The 21,563-nt window shown below is 29.0% G+C and overlaps 2 protein-coding genes across 2 annotated transcripts; both read right to left on the reverse strand.

The window, feature by feature from the left end:
• Positions 1-3,594: 3,594 nt before the first annotated feature.
• On the reverse strand, positions 3,595-4,613 carry LOC120084166. Its single transcript, XM_039040062.1, has 2 exons — positions 4,041-4,613; positions 3,595-3,711 (listed from the first exon to the last, which is right to left on the reverse strand). The coding sequence occupies exons 1-2, from the start codon at positions 4,611-4,613 to the stop codon at positions 3,595-3,597; spliced, it is 690 nt and encodes a 229-aa protein (XP_038895990.1).
• Positions 4,614-7,541: 2,928 nt separating this feature from the next.
• On the reverse strand, positions 7,542-9,830 carry LOC120082709 (gibberellin 2-beta-dioxygenase-like). The gene is made up of 3 exons (XM_039037987.1): positions 9,324-9,830; positions 8,892-9,237; positions 7,542-8,439 (listed from the first exon to the last, which is right to left on the reverse strand). The coding sequence occupies exons 1-3, from the start codon at positions 9,815-9,817 to the stop codon at positions 8,176-8,178; spliced, it is 1,104 nt and encodes a 367-aa protein (XP_038893915.1). The 5' UTR covers positions 9,818-9,830; the 3' UTR covers positions 7,542-8,175.
• Between the last annotated feature and the right edge of the window lie 11,733 nt (positions 9,831-21,563).

Here is a 21,563-nt window from a genome sequence, read left to right on the forward strand (position 1 = left end):
TTGGCAATTTTCAAGCAGTGGTTTATTAGCGTTGTGAAGCTGGCTTTCCTTATTTGACAAATTTGATAATTTAGGCAAGGATTTTGTGCCAGATTTCGTCCCGATGATTATTTAGACAACTGTGAACACAGAGGAGTATTCTGACCTAGAGAGGAGATATTCAAACCTAATTTTGAGACAAAAAAGAGAGAGTTCTTGCCAAAAAGAAAAGATTGAAGACCGATTGTGAGACTATTCGACTTCCCGACGTGTTAATAGAGACAGAATTACAGACAGAATTTCCTCTTTTTTTTTTCTCTACTCGAATGCCCTCAATTTTGTATGAGAATATGTTCTTGAGAACCACGAGTAGTTAAACTCTTTGTTTTAAGTTGTTGTTGGATTTACATATGGATTTAAGTTAATGTTTAGGGATTTCATGGAATTGCATAGCTAATTATCTTTTGATGTTATTGTTTTAATTGATTTGATTGGCCATCAATAAATGTTAGATTGAATGTTTAATTCGGTAGATTGTATGGTTAATTGGACTTGTAACATTAAATTGCCATTAGCCTATCACGTACGTAGTTAGGAGAGTAGTAAAAGTTGATGAGGACAATGTTTAATGTCATGGATTTTAATTTGAATTCACGACGTTAGTTATTGATTAGAATTACATGAGAAAGAATTTTTTGAAAGACAATGATTCAAAACTTAGTTTCTAGACTTAGATAATGGTATGCTTAATTCCATGATTGACTTAAATATTACTCAATGAAAGATGTAATGAAAACTGACACCGTGAACACTCTTTATATCTGAAATTTCATTTATTTGTCTTGCTTTATTGAAAATTAAATCAAAATCACGCAATTCGACTTTCCAATTTCCTAGCTAAAATTGATACAATTCTGAATAGTTAAGTGGGAACTGTTTGTTTCATCCTTGAGGATGATACTCAGTCTTTTAAGCCATTTTACTGTATTATAACTATACCGTGTTCACTTGCACGTACACATTGCACATCAACCCTTGACCTCTTGTCAATGACTTTTCATGGTTAAGGGGTTGACACATTTAACAACCCAGATGGTTTTCCTTTTACGAACAACTGCCTCATCCAAACCATATTGTCACACCCTGTCATTTTTTTTTTTTTTTTATGGAGGGGTATATGGTTTCAATTCCTTATGCACTTGTGTAGTCTTCTGTATGCTCAGGTTTCGGGGTAACCTAAACTAGGGGCATAACATCCATTCCCGATTGAGTTGGGGGTTTGACTTGTAATGTTATTGGCAGTGGGGTTCAATGCTAACGGAGTGGGATTGTCTTTTAGTTGGGTGCTAGGGTTAACAAGGTGCCTTTGTAAATCGAGTTGGGGTTGAGGGTCTACAATGGGTGGGACTTTCAATGGTGAAAGTGATGACATTGCTGGTGGGGGGCTTTACTTCATGTATCAGTCTGACTTTAAGGGTGGTAGACAACAGGAGTTTGGTTCGTGGTCTAATAGTGAATGGGAGTTTAATATACTCATTCAATGAATTGGTTGTGATTTAATGGCCAACATGTGTTGGGACTTTGGATTGTGGAAGAGTTGGTACAGAAAGTGGGGAATTTACTTCATGAGATGATGAATGTTGAGGCCATAGGTGTGGGCTTTACTTCTTTTTTAGGATCAACAACTTTTGAAAGATCAGATTGTGAGGGAGTTGACAGTAACCCTTGTACTCCCACATGCAACTAAATAGCAATAGAAGAGGGTGCATGGGATGTTGCCCTATGACAATGAGCATTCCGTTGAGGATGCTAGCCCTCGTGGAAGAATTAATCAACCTACGGAAACGTTACAACTATATAAGTATTATGCAATGGTATAGTAACGTTATACAGTTACTATTGGACTCTAATAACTCTTGAGATTGATTCGATGAGCTGAAAGATAATCCTCATACCATTTCTAAGATCAACAAGAATGTTCTTCACGTTTCGGAGTTCATTCTACAATAGGTTCATACGTTGGTCAATCAATGAAGATGTTGTTTTAACCTCTTAGATTTTGTTGGGCAATTAGTCTAAACGTTGCTCAATCGATGGAGATGCTGGTGGTGCTGGTCCTCTCACATTTTCATCCCATTGTGTACTACTTGATGGAATGGATAAGACATCTGCAATGTAAGTCTCCAGTAGATCATGTACGAAATCATCATGGATGGGTTCATTTATATGAGCATCATCAACATAACGATTGTCACAGGGGTTTCGGGTGTATGAAGACCGACCTCAGTGAATAGTAGGTTCAATTGGAGGTGTTACGTTGAAAAGCATCTAAAAAGTGCTTTTATTACCTTCAAATTTAGAACTAATGTTGCTAGTTTTGTTTAGTTTGACGTGGTTTATTGAGTAATTTTAGGAAACTAAGCATCAGGAGCAATTTGTGCGAAAATGATAAAAAAAAAAACCTAAAGCAAAACTCTAATTTTGAGCAACTACAGGTTGGCCATGGAATTAGGAAGAAATCAAGAACTTAAGATCAAGAAAAGAGGCAAATTTTGTAGGCAATTTAGGGGAGCCAGTGTTGGAAGAACGTTGCAACGCTTCTCCCTGATGCTACAAACCTGAGAGCAATTTAGAACAGGACAGCATTACAATGCTACTTGTAGCGTTGCAATGCTACGACTTTAACATTCGACTAGCATGACGCCAGCGTTACAACGTTGCGAGCATCTTATAAATATCAATGTGTGCTGCCAGTTCTAAAAGAGAAAAAAAAAAGAGAGGAAAAATAGAGAGCCGACTTGATAGATTCTAGTACGTACAAGAGCTGAAACAGAGCAATTCATATCGTTTTTGGTTGAAGACTCGAGATTTTGACTGAGAGTTGATCTTAGAGTGTTTCTAGATTGATTGTGATAGGAAGAAGATCGTGATTGGGATTCAAGCCTATTGAGGGAAGATCTTCTTCTTTATTAATTTATTTTTCGCCGTTATGATTGTTTGTTTATTGAAATCATGCATGACTAAACTCTGTTTCTAAGGTGTTTGTGGATTTTAGGGATATTACTTTGAATATTGAATTTATAATTGATTGATTTTGCATAGATTTCTAAATTATTTGTGCTTAATGCTTTTGATTAACTAGCCACTAATTGAATGAACTTATGTTAATTAGATGTCTCGAGAGAATTTAATTCACTGGACCCAATAATTTAGATTGTTATTCGAAATTGCATGAGAGTGAATTTAGAATAATAAGGGGTACGATTGAAAGGTCTTAATGTTGTAACTATTCAAGCGATAGAAGAGATTCGAGTCGATGGGTATTAGGATGGTTTGAGCTCGAAAGAGGATTTTCTGATGTTAGAACTTCTAGCCTCAATCTATCAATTTCAATCAATTGCATGTCATAGTCATTGTATTCCCTAAAAGAAACAATACCCTGGAAATATTTTATTTTGAATTATTCTTGTGTGTGACTGAATTTTTGTCATATGTAGTTGTGGATAAAAATCGTCTTTTGGTTGCTTGGATAAAATTGACAAAGAATTGTAGTAGCTAAGTTATAAAAATTTTGCTCACACCGATCCCTGAGGATGATACCCTATTTGGGATTTATTACTTCAATTGTGTGCGCTTGCACATACTGTCATGTGTGAAATGGCCTTTCTGTACTAGGGTGGATGTATATGCATGCTCATCATCTGACTTGTCCAACATCGTATTTACCACAATCTGCACAACATTTCAAAAAATTTCTATGAGTTTTTTTTTATTTTTCTATTATTAAAATGTGTAAGGATGAATACTTATCGATGCAGAATTAAAAATCCTTTCTTGCAAGGTTAGAAGTAGTATTGGTCGTAGGCAACTCCAACAAAGTATTCGAAGGACAATAGTTGTATTTAATTTCGTTGCAACAATACCATTGATCGTGGACAATGTCTTGTACAGCTAAACCTATAAAATTTTGCACAAAAGAATTAGAAACAAATGTCATGTAAGCGTGCAAGATGCATATGGTGAATTGATTAAATTATAATGATGTTGCCAAACTAATTTACCTGAAACGCAAGTGGAAACCCAGGGAGGCTAAACTTTATGACATAGGATGGATTTCTTGCCATGTTGTCCCTGTATGTTCTAGCCTTCCCAAAGTAGGCCTGTTGCAAACCGCCTAAGGTCCTGTCCCATAACATTGACCCCCAATTCATATTGTTGAAATAATCAAGATCATCAGCAACCTGAAACAGATATAGATCAATGGACATATGCTTGTCCTTTCCCATCATTGTAAGCTCTGCATAGTATACTAACAAAACTTTGACAACATCTTCATCGTTTTCAAACTTACATTTCGGGTACTCTTTCTCCAAGTCAATCAACGTCAATCCTTCACGCTTGAAATAAGTGTCTCGCAAATGATAACCAATAAATTTCGTTCGCTCAACGACAAGTGTGGGCGACCACAATCCCGCGAATAGGAATTTTGCTTTCTCGAATATTACTGTGCTCTCCATAATATTGAATGACATATATTCTTCTTTGTCGTCCACACTCTCCCTCAGTAAAGCCTTATGAATGAGAACACTACTAAATATAATATTCAAATCAATAAAGCAATTGAATATCGCCATTCTAAACATATCCAATTGTTCAGGACTCAACTTCCTCTCGATAATAATGTTGGCAAGCCTGATATGGGATAAACTGGTGTACTGAGCAGGATACCACTCGACCTTAAGAATCTTGTACTAGATTTGTATCATGCCAACTCTGCAATAATTTTTAAGTAAGAAACATATAAATATTCAACTGATATCGTTTAAGTTACCATTTGGGTTAGCGTTACTTCTTTACCATTTTTGTTTGGGTTCAAGATCATGGTCAGATTCTCGTGATGACTAATCATACATGTATCATAATCGAAACATAACATGCAAAGATACAAGAGGTAATTAATACACTAAACGATAACTTCAGAAAAATTCAGTATAACAAACATAACATACAATGTCATCATTTTAATACAACTACGGTGTCAATGGTAAAAGAGATTTTGTTTTTTCAAACTCCGAGTACAAGTTTATGGAAATTGGAAAAAATGTCGCACTTTTTATGAACAGTTATGTAGAGAAAAATCAGACATGTTCAGGTTGTGAAATGAATGATTAATGGAGCATAATAATCGAAAATGGCATACTTACTGATAATCGAACGCTTAGATGCTAAACTCTAAAATGTCAGTCGGACGTTAGAGCAAGAGGAAGAAGAAGAAGAAGACAATCGAATGTTCCAGATATATTTTCAATATATTTGCGAAAATGGGGGGTTTTATCAATTGTCCGAAAATTTGATTTATAATGTAGGGTATTTTCATAGTCTTGCTTTGTCCATTCAATTTAAACTCCTAAGTAGACAACCTCAATAATTATTAGATTACATTTGTAAAATGTATAGGTAAATGTAATCGATTGTAATCAAATAACCATTATAAGTGAGATCCATTTCTATTGATCTGTCAATGCAATTTAATTCCAATTACACCAAAATTCATTATCCTTCTGTAAAGGAAGACTAAATTCTATTGATAATTTTTGGTGATCTTCTCCCATTATATATAATAATATATTTAACATTATTATATTATTATGTCTTATATGTTACAAAAGTAGCTTCTATTATTTAGATCAGTTTATTTTTAAAATATAGGATGTGCATATTCATTGATTTAGCAAAGATTATTGACTAAAAGGAAGATAATTATTTGATCAAATTATAGATATGTGTGTGGTAATGAGTATGTGACAATTATGAAGATTGCCCATATGAAAAAATAGTCAATCCAAAGAAAGACTATTTTTTACAGAGTTTATTGTCAATACTTTGATTACTAGGCTGAGAGTATCATTTAAAGTTAGCGTTTTTGCCCAAATACTAGACATCAATATTGTGCTAGGTATCTTGTTAAAGAGGCTCACTATATATGTGAAATTGTTTAATTGTGAGTACATGTTTTAATTGTTTGTTCCTTGTTTCAATTGGTCCTACTTAAATATTTGGAAATTTGAGTTCTGTCCCTAAGTTGAATGGATCGAACTTCAAAATTTGGAAGGAAAGTACAAGGATTCTTTTCGAGTGTGTGGATTTAGACCATGCATTATAAACTGATAAACTTTCTTCTACTTAAAAATAACTGAATACGGTTAACGTGAAAACGGTCAAATCGTATGTGTCTGATGATCATTCGACACTCCATTCCAAAATCTTTTTGGGGTTCTATTACAAAGAGTGAAAATGCCAATAAGTTCCTTGTTCAAATTGAGAAATATTTTGCTAAATATAAAAAGAGAGAGCAAGTAGTCTTTTAACTTCTTTGACTTCTATGTGGTATACGGGCAACAAAAATATAAGAGAGTACACTGCAGAAATGTTCAATCTCATAAAAAAAGTTAAATGCATTTGATCTCTAGATAAAGAAAAATTTACTTGTACATTTGGTACTTATCACTTTTTTTTGCATAATTCACTCAATTTAAGATAAGTTGTAATTCTTAGAATGATAAATGAGGTATTAACAAGCTTATCTAACAATGTGTACAAGAAGAAGATAAGATTGAAAGAGAAAGCATAAAAAATGCTCATTTGGTAACTGACTCTCATAAAAAATAATAATAAATAGATAAATAAATAATAAAATAAAATTTACAGATGTCGCAGAATGGACATCTTAGCAAAAGCTATTAAAATTTTTTGTTTTTCTACAAAAAAAAAAAAAAAAAAAAGGTTACTTCAAGATAAATTGTCCTGAATACATAAAGTGGCATGTGAAGAAGAATAAACCGTTAACTTTAGTTCATGTTAACGTTAATTTGGCTTTTGTTCCTATACATATTTGGTGGATAGATTCTTGTGCTACTACTCGCAGTAGCATATCCATGCATGGTTGCTTGTGGAGCCGGCCGTGAAGTGATGTTAAAAAAAAAATCATTTGTGTGGGCGATAAAAAAACTATTTCAGTTGAAGTTATTGGAAAATTTTATATTCCTTTAAAAAGTTGGTTGTTATTTTACATTTGCATGGACCTGTTTGTTGTCCTGTCATTTAGACGAAATTTAGTTTTTATTTATAGTTTGAACAAATTTGATTCTTCTTGTTTTTAAGAAATAATAAAGTTAATCCTTTTTCAAAATTTTAATCTTGTTGGTATCAATTCTTTAATTAATAGTTTATATATGCTGGATTTTTTTGCTTAGTTTAACCAGATCCAATTCACCATGCACGCACACAAGCTTGGCTTCTTAAATTCAAGACTTATTATTTGAAAGATTTTCAATTTTGAGAAAACATGTTTTCTGTCCATCATGGAAAATAGCTCACATTTTAAACTTGGTGTCATGACTTATTTATTTGCTATTGTAAATTGTGACTTCTAATTGATTTAATTAATGACATTATCTAACGCAAGTATACAAAAAGAGTTGACATTGTATCACATCATTTATGTCAATGTGAACAATGCACTGATTTTTTTACATTCTAAGAAGAAAGTTAAAATTTTGAGATATGGGAAATTGTGAGAAGCATATATAACACTAGAATCCACAAGCTTTGGTACAAGATGGTAAGGGGGGAGTTATGTGACTAAGTATACTTGCAAGTGAGGGGTATTTTGGGGAAAAATACATGAGGGTGTCATTTGCACATGGTGACATGATGATGATGATGGTGATGACAAATGTACTAATGGGATTGGAGGGTGGAAAGTGGTTGTCCTTACTCATACATTTAAACCCAAAAGCAAAAATATTTAACAAAATAAAAGAACATTGTGAGAAACAAAAACAAACCTATTCTATTTGTTTCCTAGCCTTGCCAAATCCCTCCCATCTCTATCTCTACCTTACACATATGATCTAATTTAAACATTTTTTTTTTCCTTTTTTAAGCCAAATATTCCCCTATTATTTATCCATTATTTTATCATGTGATTATGAATTATACACCTTTTTTCCCTCTCTCTCTCTGTCTTTTGCTCTCTCCAAACCATAAGCACATAGAAGAACAATAGGGAAATGACACAAGAATTTCACATATTTTCAAAGTATCCCAAAAGGACCCTCTCTCTCTTTTTTGTTTCTATTTCTTTGGCATTGTGACATAATTTTGAAAAGGAAGTATTTTTCTTGTGGGGGATTTTCAGGTCAACAAAGGGGTGAGGTTTTTTATCTCAAAAGGGCCTAACCTACAATCAGCAAGTCTTGATTTATAAGCAGAGTTTTTGTAATCCCACCAAGTGAATTCTCTGTACAAACTTTGCTCTCCATCTTCCAATAGTGATGGTAAAGGTGCAATCTTTTCATTCAAAGGTGGTCCACCAAAGTAGATCATTGAAAACCTTGATTTTATTGGATCAGCTAAAACCTTGTGCTTTACACTCTTAAACCTCCCATTAGTCATTACCTGCAACAAAATAACACAAACATACATTAAAAACCACCCATTAAAATCACCATTTCCCCTTCCCCATTTAGAAAAAGGAAAAAAAAAAAAAGCCTTTTGGATAGAGAAAGTGATCCTCTGTCTATCCATCTTTGACTTCTCCACACATTCTAGATAGCAAGAAAGAAGGAGAAGTTTCCAAGAAAATGGTAGCTAGAGAAAGAAAAGATGAATGAAAAGTAATATGTTGGAATGCATTGAATCTCTTATGAATTTTGTCTTTTATATGTTATTTACGATGTTGATCCTAAAATTCATATAAATACACTATATAAACTCTAAAACTCTACTAGCAGTTCTCACAATTTTTTCTAACTATCCATTTACGTTTTCTATTTATGTTTGATGGTCGATTTTAATAACAGTAACCTACGAACAGAGATCTCCAATGAGAGAGAGAGAAGGGATTCTACCTGTAATGAATCACCCACATTGATGAAAAAGGAAGTGTGATCAGGAGGAACTGAAACCCAATTTCCATCTCTCAAACAGATATGAAGTCCAGTAGTGTTATTTGATCTCAAGACAGATATGATTTGTGGGTCTGTATGTTCCCCAAACCCTATCAAATTCCTGCCACTCAAAGCTTCAAGCTCCGGGCATGGCGGATAATGGTTTAGCCTGAAACAACAATCACTCCTTTCATCTTTCAACAGCCTGCTCAAAGCACTTTTCTCAATCCTCAGCCCTTCTGCCATAACTTCCAGCACTTCACAAGCCATCTCCTTCACAGCCAATATATATTCCTCCACCAAACACCTACAAAAATATCAACAAATCAATATCCTCTCTGTTTCAAAAACACAGAGCAAAAAACAGAGTAATCTGTTTCTTCAAGATCTTACCGGAAAATCTCGGGATTTTCCCGGAAAATGGAGAAGGATTTTTCGGAAATGAGTTGAGGATTGGTATTGAGGAGAACATATTCAATCCAACCCACATCGCCGTTTGGGCCAATTCTCTTGCTGCCATATCCAAAGGGGTCGGGTGGCCCTGCTTTTTCCTTCTCCGATTGAGGGAGATGGAAGAATTTCAGAGCTTGGGCTTCGAGAGCGCCGATGAGGTCGTCGGAGACGCCATGGTTGGCGACCTTGAAGAAACCGAAATCCTCACAGGCTTTGACGATGTGGGTTTTGGCTTCTGGGTCTTTAAGATCGATCACCGGAATTCCGGTGAACAGAGCAGTGCGTTTGCAGGATTTGATGGGAGCAAAATGGTCGAACACAAGTTGGGATTGAACCACCATGATTGAAGAAGAAGAGGGATTTAAACAACAGAAGAAGAAGAAGAAGAAATGGTTTGAATTTGAATGATGAAATGGATGAGGAGGAGGAGGCATTACTCTTTGCTTCCGTTGGGTATTTATACCATCGGGGCTGAGTTTATTATTATTATTTTTTGCTTATAATTTTCTTTTTTTTTTTATTTAATTTTATTATTATTAATTTTGCGTTTTGATGTTTATCTTTTGGATTCAAAATACAAAAGAAGGAAATTTGGACACGGTTTTCTTTTTCGGAAATAACCAATGGAACTAGGGTTGTGCAATACTTGGGTTGGGTTGGGATATTTTTAGGACTAAACCAAAAATTCGAGTTGGTTGGATCAACCATTCAAATAACCCAAATAAAATCTCCAAAAATCTTCAACCTAGTTCTTAACATTCGAGTTGAGTTGGATTGGATTGACAAGTTATAACTTAATTTTTTTTAATTAAAAATTTGTAAATTCGTATACAATACATAATTAATAACTAAAATCTTATAAAATTTAAATACTAAATATCAAATATCTACGATATTTATTGCAAACTTAAAAAAAAATATATCATAACGACTTTTAAAAAAATATATTAAAAATTCACAAATTAATCAATATAAAGTAATCAAATTTTAAACAAAGAATTCGATTTAGATGGAGACAACCCAAATTTTTTTTTAGCCAACACTCATCCCAACCTCTGTCTCTTATACACATCTAGATGTGTATAAGAGACAGCTTCAATGGCCTACTCCTCTTTAATACTCTGTTTCCCTACTCATCATTTTACTGTGTGTAGAATTCATTATTTCCAAAAAAAAAAAAAAAAAAGTGCATGTGATGACGTTTTTTTTAAAAAAAAAAAATTTATTATTTCTATTATTTAATTTTTCTTTTAATATCTTTAAAAACCCAATACACAATTTAAGAAGGTAGAAGTACAACCCATGGTAAAAAAATTTTACAAGTTCGCAAATTTTCAAAGTTGTCCCAACTCATTTATATAAATTTTAAAAAGTTTTCAATTAGTTGTAAATTCAGAAGGAATTACAAATAAAAGTGATTTTCAATGTATTAATATTAGTTTATATCAAAAAAAAAATTTCCAAAAATGTCAAATTTATCATAACTTTTGTTGCATAGATTGAGAATAGAAGATGAGCACTGAGGCATTCTACTCTGAGATTAAAAATCTCAATTGTGTTTATACTAATTTTACCTTTTTTCTTATTTTCAATAGGTTTATAAGCTTATAATTATGTATCTAAATATATATCGTCGATAATTTTTGTTAGTTTAAATATTTGCATGATATACTTATTGTATTGTTTTTAAATAGTGTGGCTAGATAGTTTTGAAAAACTTTAAATTATGTTGGATTAAGATTTGTTAGATACAAACTTGAGAATTAAAAAGTTGACATATTTTTAAAAATATATAACTACAACTTTTTAAAACTATAATAAAAGTTTAAAATTTTAGAGATTAAATTTACCAACCAACCTAAAATCCTATCAATTTTAGTTAGGTGATTTCTTTTTATCTTATCCAGTTATTTCAAAACTATGTTGTTTGTTTGTTTGTTTTGGAAAAGAAAAATCAATTTTATGTCTAAAAAATTTTTAGTTTTATCAAATTCAATCATAATTTTAGTTAAATGTTGCAAATTATCATTTCTATTCTATTTTTGCTAGTTCACGACTAGTTTTAATAAAAAGCAATTGTAAAAAACTTTGTAAACTTACTACAATAGTATCATATTTGTCTTTCACAAATTTAAGTTTGATTATGGTACAAAGTAATCAAAGTCTAATAACATTTCCGTTTGCTTTTTCTTTTCCTATTTCTTATTTCTCGTTCCTTTTTTTTTTTTGAAAACAAGAAACGTGATTATGTTTGATAACTATTCATGTTTTCTATTTTTTGAAAAAGTGAAACAAGAATAGGAACTTGTTTGATAACTATTTCTTGTTTCTTGTTTTTTTGTATTTTTTTCTAACATTTTTTTCCATATTTTATAGTTTAAATATAATCTAATTATATAAAATAAAAAAATTGCATGCATTAAAATATAAAGAATAAAAATCAAATACTTAAATTATCAAATATATATAAGTACAAGTTAAAATTAATAACAATAGTACAATTATTTCTATCATTCATATGTTGCTAAAATTTGATTTACAATATTATTTCTTACTCAAGTTATTTGTTTTAATTTTTAAATGATGTATACTCAAATCTAACTCAATATATTATTATGTAAATGTCGTGGTTGTAAAAGTATTAAAATGAACATAAATGAATATCTTAGTAAACAAAATTAATATATTGTAAAATTATAAATGGTTTCGTATGCAAGAAAAAATTTTAAAACATAATATTTAAAAAATATATAAATACATATTGCAAATTTTAAAATTCAAAAAGTATTTATATATACGGGTTGAAAAGGGAAATTATTTTAAATAACAAAACTGCTGAAAATATTTACAAATAGTAGTAAAATATCATAGTCTATCTATGATAGACCGTGATAGACTACTGTTTGTGTCTATCATGACATAGATAGACAATATACTGGTCTATACATATAAACAGTGAAATTTTGTTATATTTATAAATAATTTAGTTCATTTTCCTATATTTGAAAACAATCCTATTAAAATTCAAAATTAAAAGTTAAAATAATATATAAATCTAAATATTTGAAAATTTAGAATTCAAAAACTAATTGGCTCTATTTGTAAATATTTGAATTTATTTTCTTATATTTGAAAATAATCCTATTAAAAATTAAAAATTTGAAAATTAAAATAATATATAGATCTAAATATTTGAAAAATCAAAAATCAAAATTAAATTTACTATATTCGTAAATATTTCGGTTCATTTTCCTATATTTGAAAACAACCATAATTATTTGGTATGGAAAATTTTCAAAAGTAGAAAAATAAGAGAAAATATTCACACAAAATGACAAAATTTTAATATTCTTTAATAGAAGTTGATAGAGGTTCTATCATCAGGATTTTATTTTTGTTATTTCTATAAATAGTTTGACATTTTTTCTATCTGTGAAATTTTTCTATATTCCTATATTTATTTTAAAACCTAATTTGTAATGTATACAACGATAACAATTTATCCTTCTTTTTTCCTTTCAATTCTTAGTTTATGAAAATGTTTAAGAGATTGTATATAAAACGTGATGTTACCAAAATTGTAAGTTGTATATGGTAACTATTTGATTTTTGAATTTTTATTTAATTTAAAAATTAATCTTATAAACACCATGGTTTATATGTTTTGTTATCTATATATTTTAAGGAAATTAAAAAGAGTTTTTAATATCTTATATGAATTTGGCTAAAGATTTATGTTTATCCGGGGAATATGAAACCATTATTAAAAAATTGTGAGAAAACAAATATAGTTTTTAAAAAATATTTACACTTTATAGCAAAAAAATATGAAAAGTGTTCACTTTTAAAACTTTTTGTTATAAAGTATAAATATTTTTGGAATTTTTTTATTTATAAAAATTCTTTTTTTTTTCATGCTTATTATTCATGCATGTAGTTTAAATAGAAAAGGTATTCAAAAATACAATTTTACATGGAAATCATTTTATATTAAAAAAAATAACAATTTCCCATTAAAACTCTCGAAATTGGAGTATGAGAAATAAAATGGTTTCTAGACGCACCTTTTTTATGATGCAAAGTCAAAATCTAATACTCTAACAAAACTCTAAACCTAAACAATAAAAATTAAAAAAAATTAATAAGAAAGAAAAACATTACCAAACAACTTTTAAATGCATCAATCATGATTTTTAAATCTCAACCTCTCCAAATTAGAAAACAATAAGCTACAAGAACAACTTTCTTAAAAAAAATTACGATAACAAGATTAGGAAAAGAACTAAACAAAAGAAGAAATCTTTAGATACTAAAATTTCAAACTAACTCAATGTATTAATAAAATAATTATAAAAGTCAAATCGAGCATTACTCAGTTGGCATCTAAACGTGTTAGAAATACGAAATTCGTGGTTTGAATCTCCCACTCCCGATGGTACTCAAATAAAATTATAAAAACATCTCAAAATAATATATTCTTGTTATAAGATAAACAAAATTTCATCCCATATTTAAAAAAATAAGAGATACGATGAAAAATTAAATGACATTAATAATGTAGTTCAGATGTTCCAAAAGGTACATTTTATTCATATGTTAGACAATAATACACTACAAAAACGGAATCAATTGATACTCTTCAATGAGGAAATTCCCATCCATTTGGCCACTTTTAAGAAAACATTAGTTAATTGATTCAATAAAAAAGAAAACATGAAGTCAAAATTGTAATAATAATGTCTTGTAACAATGTTAAAAAAAAGAAGAAAAAAAAAAAAAAAAAAAGCCTAAGATATGATTTCACCGAATCAAAGCTTTTGAGAGTCCATTGGCTGGATTCTTTTTCTTCATGTGCAAGTGATTGAACTTTTTACCAATCCAAAAGTGGAAAGAATGGAGTCATTTCTGATATGAAATCTTCTTTATAAATGGTAAGCTTGCTGCCTCATTTGAAATATGAAAATATTTGAGAGTGACCCTTTTAGGTCAACTTGTAATAACTTCATCTCAAAATTTAGGTTGTTTATTTGTTTGTTTTCCATAATATATAGAGTGAGAAGATGAAACATCTCATATGAAACTTGAGAGTACAAACACTGTGTTAATTGAGCTAGACTCATCTTGACTTTTTATTTATTTATTTTAAAATTTGAGTAAGAAATTATAATATTGGTGTGTCTATTTGAAAAATATGTATAATATTAGTGCGTCAATGTTCTATCCAATTTTAAAATTTTTAATCTCATCTTTTATGTATTGATTTTTTAACAAAAAAATTCCATAATGTGTTTTTATTTCGAAAGTGATTCTACTAAATCTTATTAAAAGAAATATAATTAATGTTTAAGTTTGATGTATTATCTTTAACTATAAATCATAGATACTTCATGTGAGGCAAAAAATTCGTATCAAATACGTATTGGATACCGATACTTCTAGATACGTATCTAACACGTAATCTGACGTATCTATTTTTACGCATATTTTTTTTAAAGAAAAAAGACAAGCAACTCATATATTCTTTTCCAATCTAAAACTAGGTAATCTATTTAAAAAACTCACTACTCGAGTTCAAAATAAAAGAAAAAAAAAATAACGGACCAAATCCTAGACTAGAATCATCTAGTCTCCATCTTCACATTTGAGTTCCCACAAAATCCATCAAAATATAAACCATTTGGATATCTTCAACAATTCAATGAAGAAATTCTTCATTTATCTTCATACTTCTCCTTCTAATCATCTTCTTCGCAATATGAGTCATTTTTTTATTGTATTTTATTAACTATTGTACTTCAACATCTTAGATATTGCTTTTTTTGTATTTTATTTTGTGCTATTATTATAAACTTGTATACTGAATTTATCTATATTCTAGATTTTTTTAAAAGAAAAAGAAAATGTATCTTAACATATCAGTATCCTCGTTTTTTATAAATATATATTTTAAAAAAAATGACGCATTCTTAGATGTATCCTTATCTTACTTTTTTTTTAAAAAAATTGACGAATCGTTGTATCTGATCGTATCCGTATGATGTAGCTATATCTGTGTCTGTGCTTCATCGATTTTTAATATATATTAAATTTTGTATGGATTTTTATTGTAAGTAACAAACTATTTATTTTAAGTTAGATGAGTTATCGTAGGTCATATATAACTTAAGTAGAAAACTTTCAATTTTCTATAATAAGATATATCTTTCTTAGTTAATTAAAACATAGAGTATTTCAAACATGATTAATAAAAATGTGCTTTAATATTACCTAATTATTATTGTAAAAAAAAACCTAAATTATTTTGTGAATAATTTTTTGTTTGTGACAAGAAGGATTTGAGTAACAAAATTAAATAAAGCACACAAAGTGTAAAATAAATATAAATTCATATCTTAATTGTTTGTCTAGAGTCTATGGTTAAAAAACACAAATCCATAAATAAATGAAATTTTGATCACATTCTACATTGTTTAATAATTTCGAATATTACTTATTACCGTTTAAATTCATTTTATAACACTTTTATTTTATATTTAAAAATAAGGTGACGTATATGCGCGCAATATATCAATGAAGTCAACATATACTCAATCTATCATCATTATTAGCAAATTGATCAACGATTGATGGTTAACATGTCTAATTCATTGGCTTTCATAACTTGTATTCAATACCGACAATTAAATAACGATTGATCATCCTTTCATTAAACCAATAAAAAAAATATATTTGAATATTCCATATGAAGTTTCAAACTATTTGTGATATGAAATGTCAAGAAAGTTTGATAATATTAATGGTTGATATGCTCATCAAAACTTTCTTTTATTTTATATGTAATCACAATATTAGTTCGTGTCCATTAATCTCTAATCATACATAATAATAATTATAAAATTATACTCATACCTAACATTACAACAATATAATTATTCAATAAAATATCAAATATGTAGTAATCAAAATGTTGGAAATATCAATTAAGAGTAATAAAATGTTGGACATTTGGAAAAACCAATTTATTAGTTTTTGATTAATATCTAAATTAAGTCAATTGTCATTTTATTAGGAAGAGGAAGAAAGTCAATCATTTCAATATTAGTTTAACATCTAAACGTTAAACCAATATGGCTTACAATTGAAAAATCAAAGGTAAGAAACAACTATATAGTATTAAAATATGTTCATCATAAGAAAAAAAATAAATAAATAACAACAACAATAATTAGAGAGAAATAGAGGTGTCCAATAATTCAAATAAAATGTCAAAAAGATGCTCATAAAATTGATAGCAGGAATAATATTATTAATTGCCCTCAATAATATTGAATTGATATCAGACATTAGAAAAAAAAACCTTGGCTCTTGAAGTATTAATTGAAGATGCTAAATGAAATTGAAAGGTTAATATCCAATTTACTCTATTTATGTGACAACTCTATTTCATATTGTTCGAATATAATATGTATTTGATAAGATTTCTAGTAGATCAAGAATTTTTTATATGTAGATGATATTTTTATTTATGCAATTGATTTTATAAGTAGATGATGCACTTTTGTTGTTATATCATACTTGAATAAAGATCGACAATTAAATTAGTTTTGTCGAGACAATATATGTTAGAAAAAGTCAAAAAAGTATTATGTGTCAGCAAACATTTTCATCGACGAATTTATAAGTTATCACGATGTTGATTTTGTGTTGAGAAAAAAAGGGAAAAATATGTAGTGTAAGTGTGTGACTTGCAATAATAAAAAATTCAAGGTCAACTTTGAAAATTATAGTATGTACCAAAATATATGTCTGTACGTTGAAAAATATTTTGTATGGTTTTTTTTTAACAAATATTTGTATGCTGTTTTTGACATTTCTGAAAGGGTTAGGTTGTGATGAGGAACAACGTTGGCATTGGAGGACTTATATATATATCACTTATTTATTTATTTAAAACAAGAACCTGTCCATAGACAAAGTCTTTTCAATATTTAATTTAATTTCCATCTTGCTTTGTTTAAAAAAATAGAATAAAATTATGTTAATTTATTAAATGTATTATGTCCACGTTATAATCGAGTAATTCTTTAATAAAAATACTTTTAATGGACTAAAATAATCTTTACTAAGCTTTTTCATGGTGTATATATATATATATCCTCTTAGTTGAAAATATATGTTTTAATTAGCTAAGCTATATTAGGATTGATTATTTATTTTATTTTATCAACCCTAATAAATAGTGAAGTGTTTATTATTTTTATTTTTTTCGTTTAGGAAAAAGGTTGAGTGCTTGGTTTAAAAGCACTTTTTAAGTGATTCTTTTGAAATTTTTAATCAATACTAGTAAGAAACACATTTTACCACTTCTTTTTGTCTATTTTTTTTTTTTAAAAAAGAAATTATATAGTATTTAGTTACATAGTCATAATGTGATACAAGTATTATCTTAATATTTAAAAGTATTTTTAAGAAGGTCAAATTCCAACCTAACTTAGTGAATCAAGGAGCCTATTATCTTAATTAAGATCAAAAGTTTGATCTCAATAATCTCATCTTTCAACTTAAAAATAAATAAAAATGTTTTTTAGGTATAGTATTTACTTCATATATATTTTTAAGAAGAATGCTTGCAGCTTGAAGATATTTCATTTAATTTAAAAGTAAATTTCAAACTCATTTTAACATGCATTAATTTCCTAACATTATTTCTAGATATAATAATGTGATAATTAAGAGTATTTGTTTTCAGAAGAATCTCCAAAATCTCACCCTACCAGATTTTTTTTTATTTTTTATTTTTTATTTTTTTTTTAACAATGCTTGAGAAAACTTACCTTAATAACCACATATATCCAACTCTAATTAATTCGATAACACTACTAGTACAATACCATGGTTCTCTCTTTTTTATCTTTTTAGTTCGAGCACAATACATTAGATGAGAGATCAATTATCATTTCAAAAATTGATACTTTAATTCCTCACTTCGTAATTGTTATACTTAAAAAAGAAAAAAAATAATTAGAACATGAGAACAGTTCTCTTAAATAATTAAGTTAGATTTTTCAAGAAACTTATTATTATTCAAGAAATTTCTTGGAAGGTAATTTATGGCCACTAGATCGTCCACAACCTTCATGGCCAATTTGTGGCCTTAAGATCTTTCACATTGATCCTTCACAATGTGATTGAAGTCATTAGATCTTTCATGTCTACCAATGAAAATTTGGCATAATTTGGATTGGCTTGATTCTCAAGTTTCTTTGAGCTATAAATAGGCAGAGACCCATGATTACCAAATCATCTATAAATCTCTAACAAGTGAGCAAAGTGTAAGAGAAAAAATAGAAAGAAGTTCTTCTTATAAGAGAGCTTGTTATTCTTCTATAAGAAAGAAAGTTTGTAACTTCTATTCTATATAAAAAGTTTGTAACTCTTATTCTATATAAATTTGTAACTCCGTAAAATTTTTCTATCCTTACTCGTAGTTTTTATCTTAATTTATTTAGGGATTTTCTAAGTAAATTTACCATGTGTCATTCTCTCCCTTTTTCTTGTTCATTATTATTATTCTTAATCTATTTTAGTTACGATCTTACTCTATTTGATCACAATCTTTTTCACAATAAGTTCAATTAACATAAAATTTGTACGAATAATCTCAAAGTTAGAGGTTGGATGCTAAAAGAATATTATTACATCGTTTAAAAGAAATAAATGGTTATTAACAAGACAACAAGGTCACAAGACAGGTAGGTCAGTTAGAAGTGGCAATCTAGTTGGTTTACCCCGATATTCACCCGATGCCATTCTTTTCTTGTTGAAACATAAATTATTAAAGAAAATATAACACGCGACATATGATAAGACGTCATTAATTTCATTTTTATTCATTATATTATAATTTGAAAATAAATATACATATTAATTAAAAAAAATATCTATCATATGATCATAATTTACAATCATTCCATTGGTGGGCAGCCGTCAATAATAAATAATATTGTTCCCTAACCTTTTTTTTCCCTGTTTTTTTCACTCCTCTCACTTCATCCTGAAAAGAAATTCGAACTGCCTCTCATATTACACAAATTTTCTTTAGCACTTTTCTTAAAAAACTTCACTTTCTTTATCATTTTCAATAATTAATTTTTTTGTCTCATCAGCACTTTATACATTTCAAATTAAAGTGAAAAAAAAAAGGAAAAAGAAAAAAGAAAAAAGAATGTAGCCGTCTGTCTCCAAGATGGTTGAAATATGACTTGAAATCAATTCAAGAATCAAACATGTTGACGACAAGAATCATTAAAATCCATTTGAAAATTACGTTTTTTAAGTTATGTGTCAAAAGTACATACAAAATGGCTGAACACACATTTCTTAATGGGAATTTTATCAAATGCTTGGATCTAAAATCTTAAATTTTGATCTCTTTAATGTTGTGAAAGGCTTTTGACTATTATCCAAATAGGATTTACAAAAATTTGAGAAAGAACAAACTCTCTAAACAAGAAGTTGATTCTATTTTATCTCCCATTTTGATATTGTCTCACATAGAAAAAGTTTAAGAATATGATACACTCCGAGCACTAAAAAGAAATTTATACTTTGGTTTCCCAAACATCTCAATTTGAAGAATTTAGGTTTGGTAGGCTATCTTAGTTGTTGAGTGATGTGGTATAATACATTGAGAGAGGTGCTCTTGTATTGAGTCGGTGGGAGATTTTGTGTAATTGTAATAATTATCTTTATCTAGGATCAGAACTATTCTAGAAATTTATATGAAATTATACTTCTGTATATTTAAGTTATATAGATACTTCAAGAAGTTTCTAGAATAGTTAGATATCTCCCACTATAAAAATTATATATATATATATTTATTGATCTCTTCCTACAATTTCTTTCAAAGCATACATATTCTTGTACTAATTTCTTTCTATATGTACACTTGGTGATCTCACCTAACTATAAGCACATCAAAAGTAACTTCAATGTTAGAAAATCAAACAAAATGATTTAATACTATAAACGTTTTTTAAACTTTACTAAAGAAAATCCTTGTAAACAACACTCATGAAAGGAATTAATAGATCCATTAGTTTCTTAGAGAAGAAAGTTTTGGGAGGGAAAAAAGTTGGGTGGCAGCCTCTTCAACTTTTTGCTGCCTTTATAGAAATAAAATGTAGGAAATGACCATATTCATTTAATCAAAAGGGGGGCCAAAAGTCTCTCCCATTTTCTTTGCAAACATATGGTGACCCCAAGTACACAAATTATACATATTATTTCATTACAAAACATTATTATATAATAAAAAGGAGAGAATAATATATAGCTAGCTAGCCATATAGCCCCATAGCCTTAGCCAGCCTATATTTCAAATTTTAGAGACCTTTTGAATTTCCCTTTCTCAAATCTTTTTTGGAAGGTGGGGTTTGATGATGAATGGCTAATGAATTTTGGGGATGTTCTAACCTCTCATTTCCTTTGGAGGCACAATAATGCAGCCCCTTCATCACCTTCATAGATATAATTGATAGAGAGAAGCAAATTGATGGGATATTTTGAGAAGGTACCATCCAACACACACTCACAAACACCACTCACTATGTGTGTAGAGAAAAAAATGACGTCCGATAATAGTCGATTCAATGAACAATATATTAATATTTTGGTGTGTGTGATTATAATGACCATCGTACCTTTTATCATCAGTGATATAATGTGTGATCGATAGAACTTTAATGTCGTAGTACTAGACTTTTTTTCTCCCTACAAAAAATAGGTGGAACAACATCATCACATTATCTTTTTTGGATATACTCATTTTAACTCTGTTTCTTAAATATATTCGTTTGAAGAGGGATAATAAATATATATGCATACAAAATAAAATACTACTATAATAATGTTATATATATGGATTTTTGTAAATTGATATTTGGAATTAAAAAAATAATCTAAATTTGACTCTGGAGGAGTATCTAACATTTATTTGATCCTTTGATTACAATGTTTTAAAGTTACTTTTGAGATTCATCATTCAATAGTGTCCCTATTCAAACCAACATGTGTCATCTTAACAGGCATAAACATCTTTGAGCTTAAGCTAGAAGTTCTTTTTTTTTTTTTCTCCTTCCTTCTTCCTTCTTCTAAGCTCTTCTAGGATTCTAAATA

This window comes from Benincasa hispida, chromosome 8 (genome assembly GCF_009727055.1).
Source record: "Benincasa hispida cultivar B227 chromosome 8, ASM972705v1, whole genome shotgun sequence".
Lineage (NCBI taxonomy): Eukaryota > Viridiplantae > Streptophyta > Magnoliopsida > Cucurbitales > Cucurbitaceae > Benincasa > Benincasa hispida.

Excerpts from the sequence above, each read along its gene's own strand:
- LOC120084166 (XM_039040062.1), bottom strand. The coding sequence starts at position 4,613 with ATGGCGATATTCAATTGCTTTATTGATTTGAATATTATATTTAGTAGT. Across the intron at positions 3,712-4,040 it reads GGTTTCCACTTGCGTTTCAG|ATTGTGGTAAATACGATGTT; the intron begins GTAAATTAGTTT and ends AATGTTGTGCAG.
- LOC120082709 (XM_039037987.1), bottom strand. The coding sequence starts at position 9,817 with ATGCCTCCTCCTCCTCATCCATTTCATCATTCAAATTCAAACCATTTC. Across the intron at positions 9,238-9,323 it reads GAAAATCCCGAGATTTTCCG|GTGTTTGGTGGAGGAATATA; the intron begins GTAAGATCTTGA and ends ATATTTTTGTAG. Across the intron at positions 8,440-8,891 it reads ATGTGGGTGATTCATTACAG|GTAATGACTAATGGGAGGTT; the intron begins GTAGAATCCCTT and ends ATTTTGTTGCAG.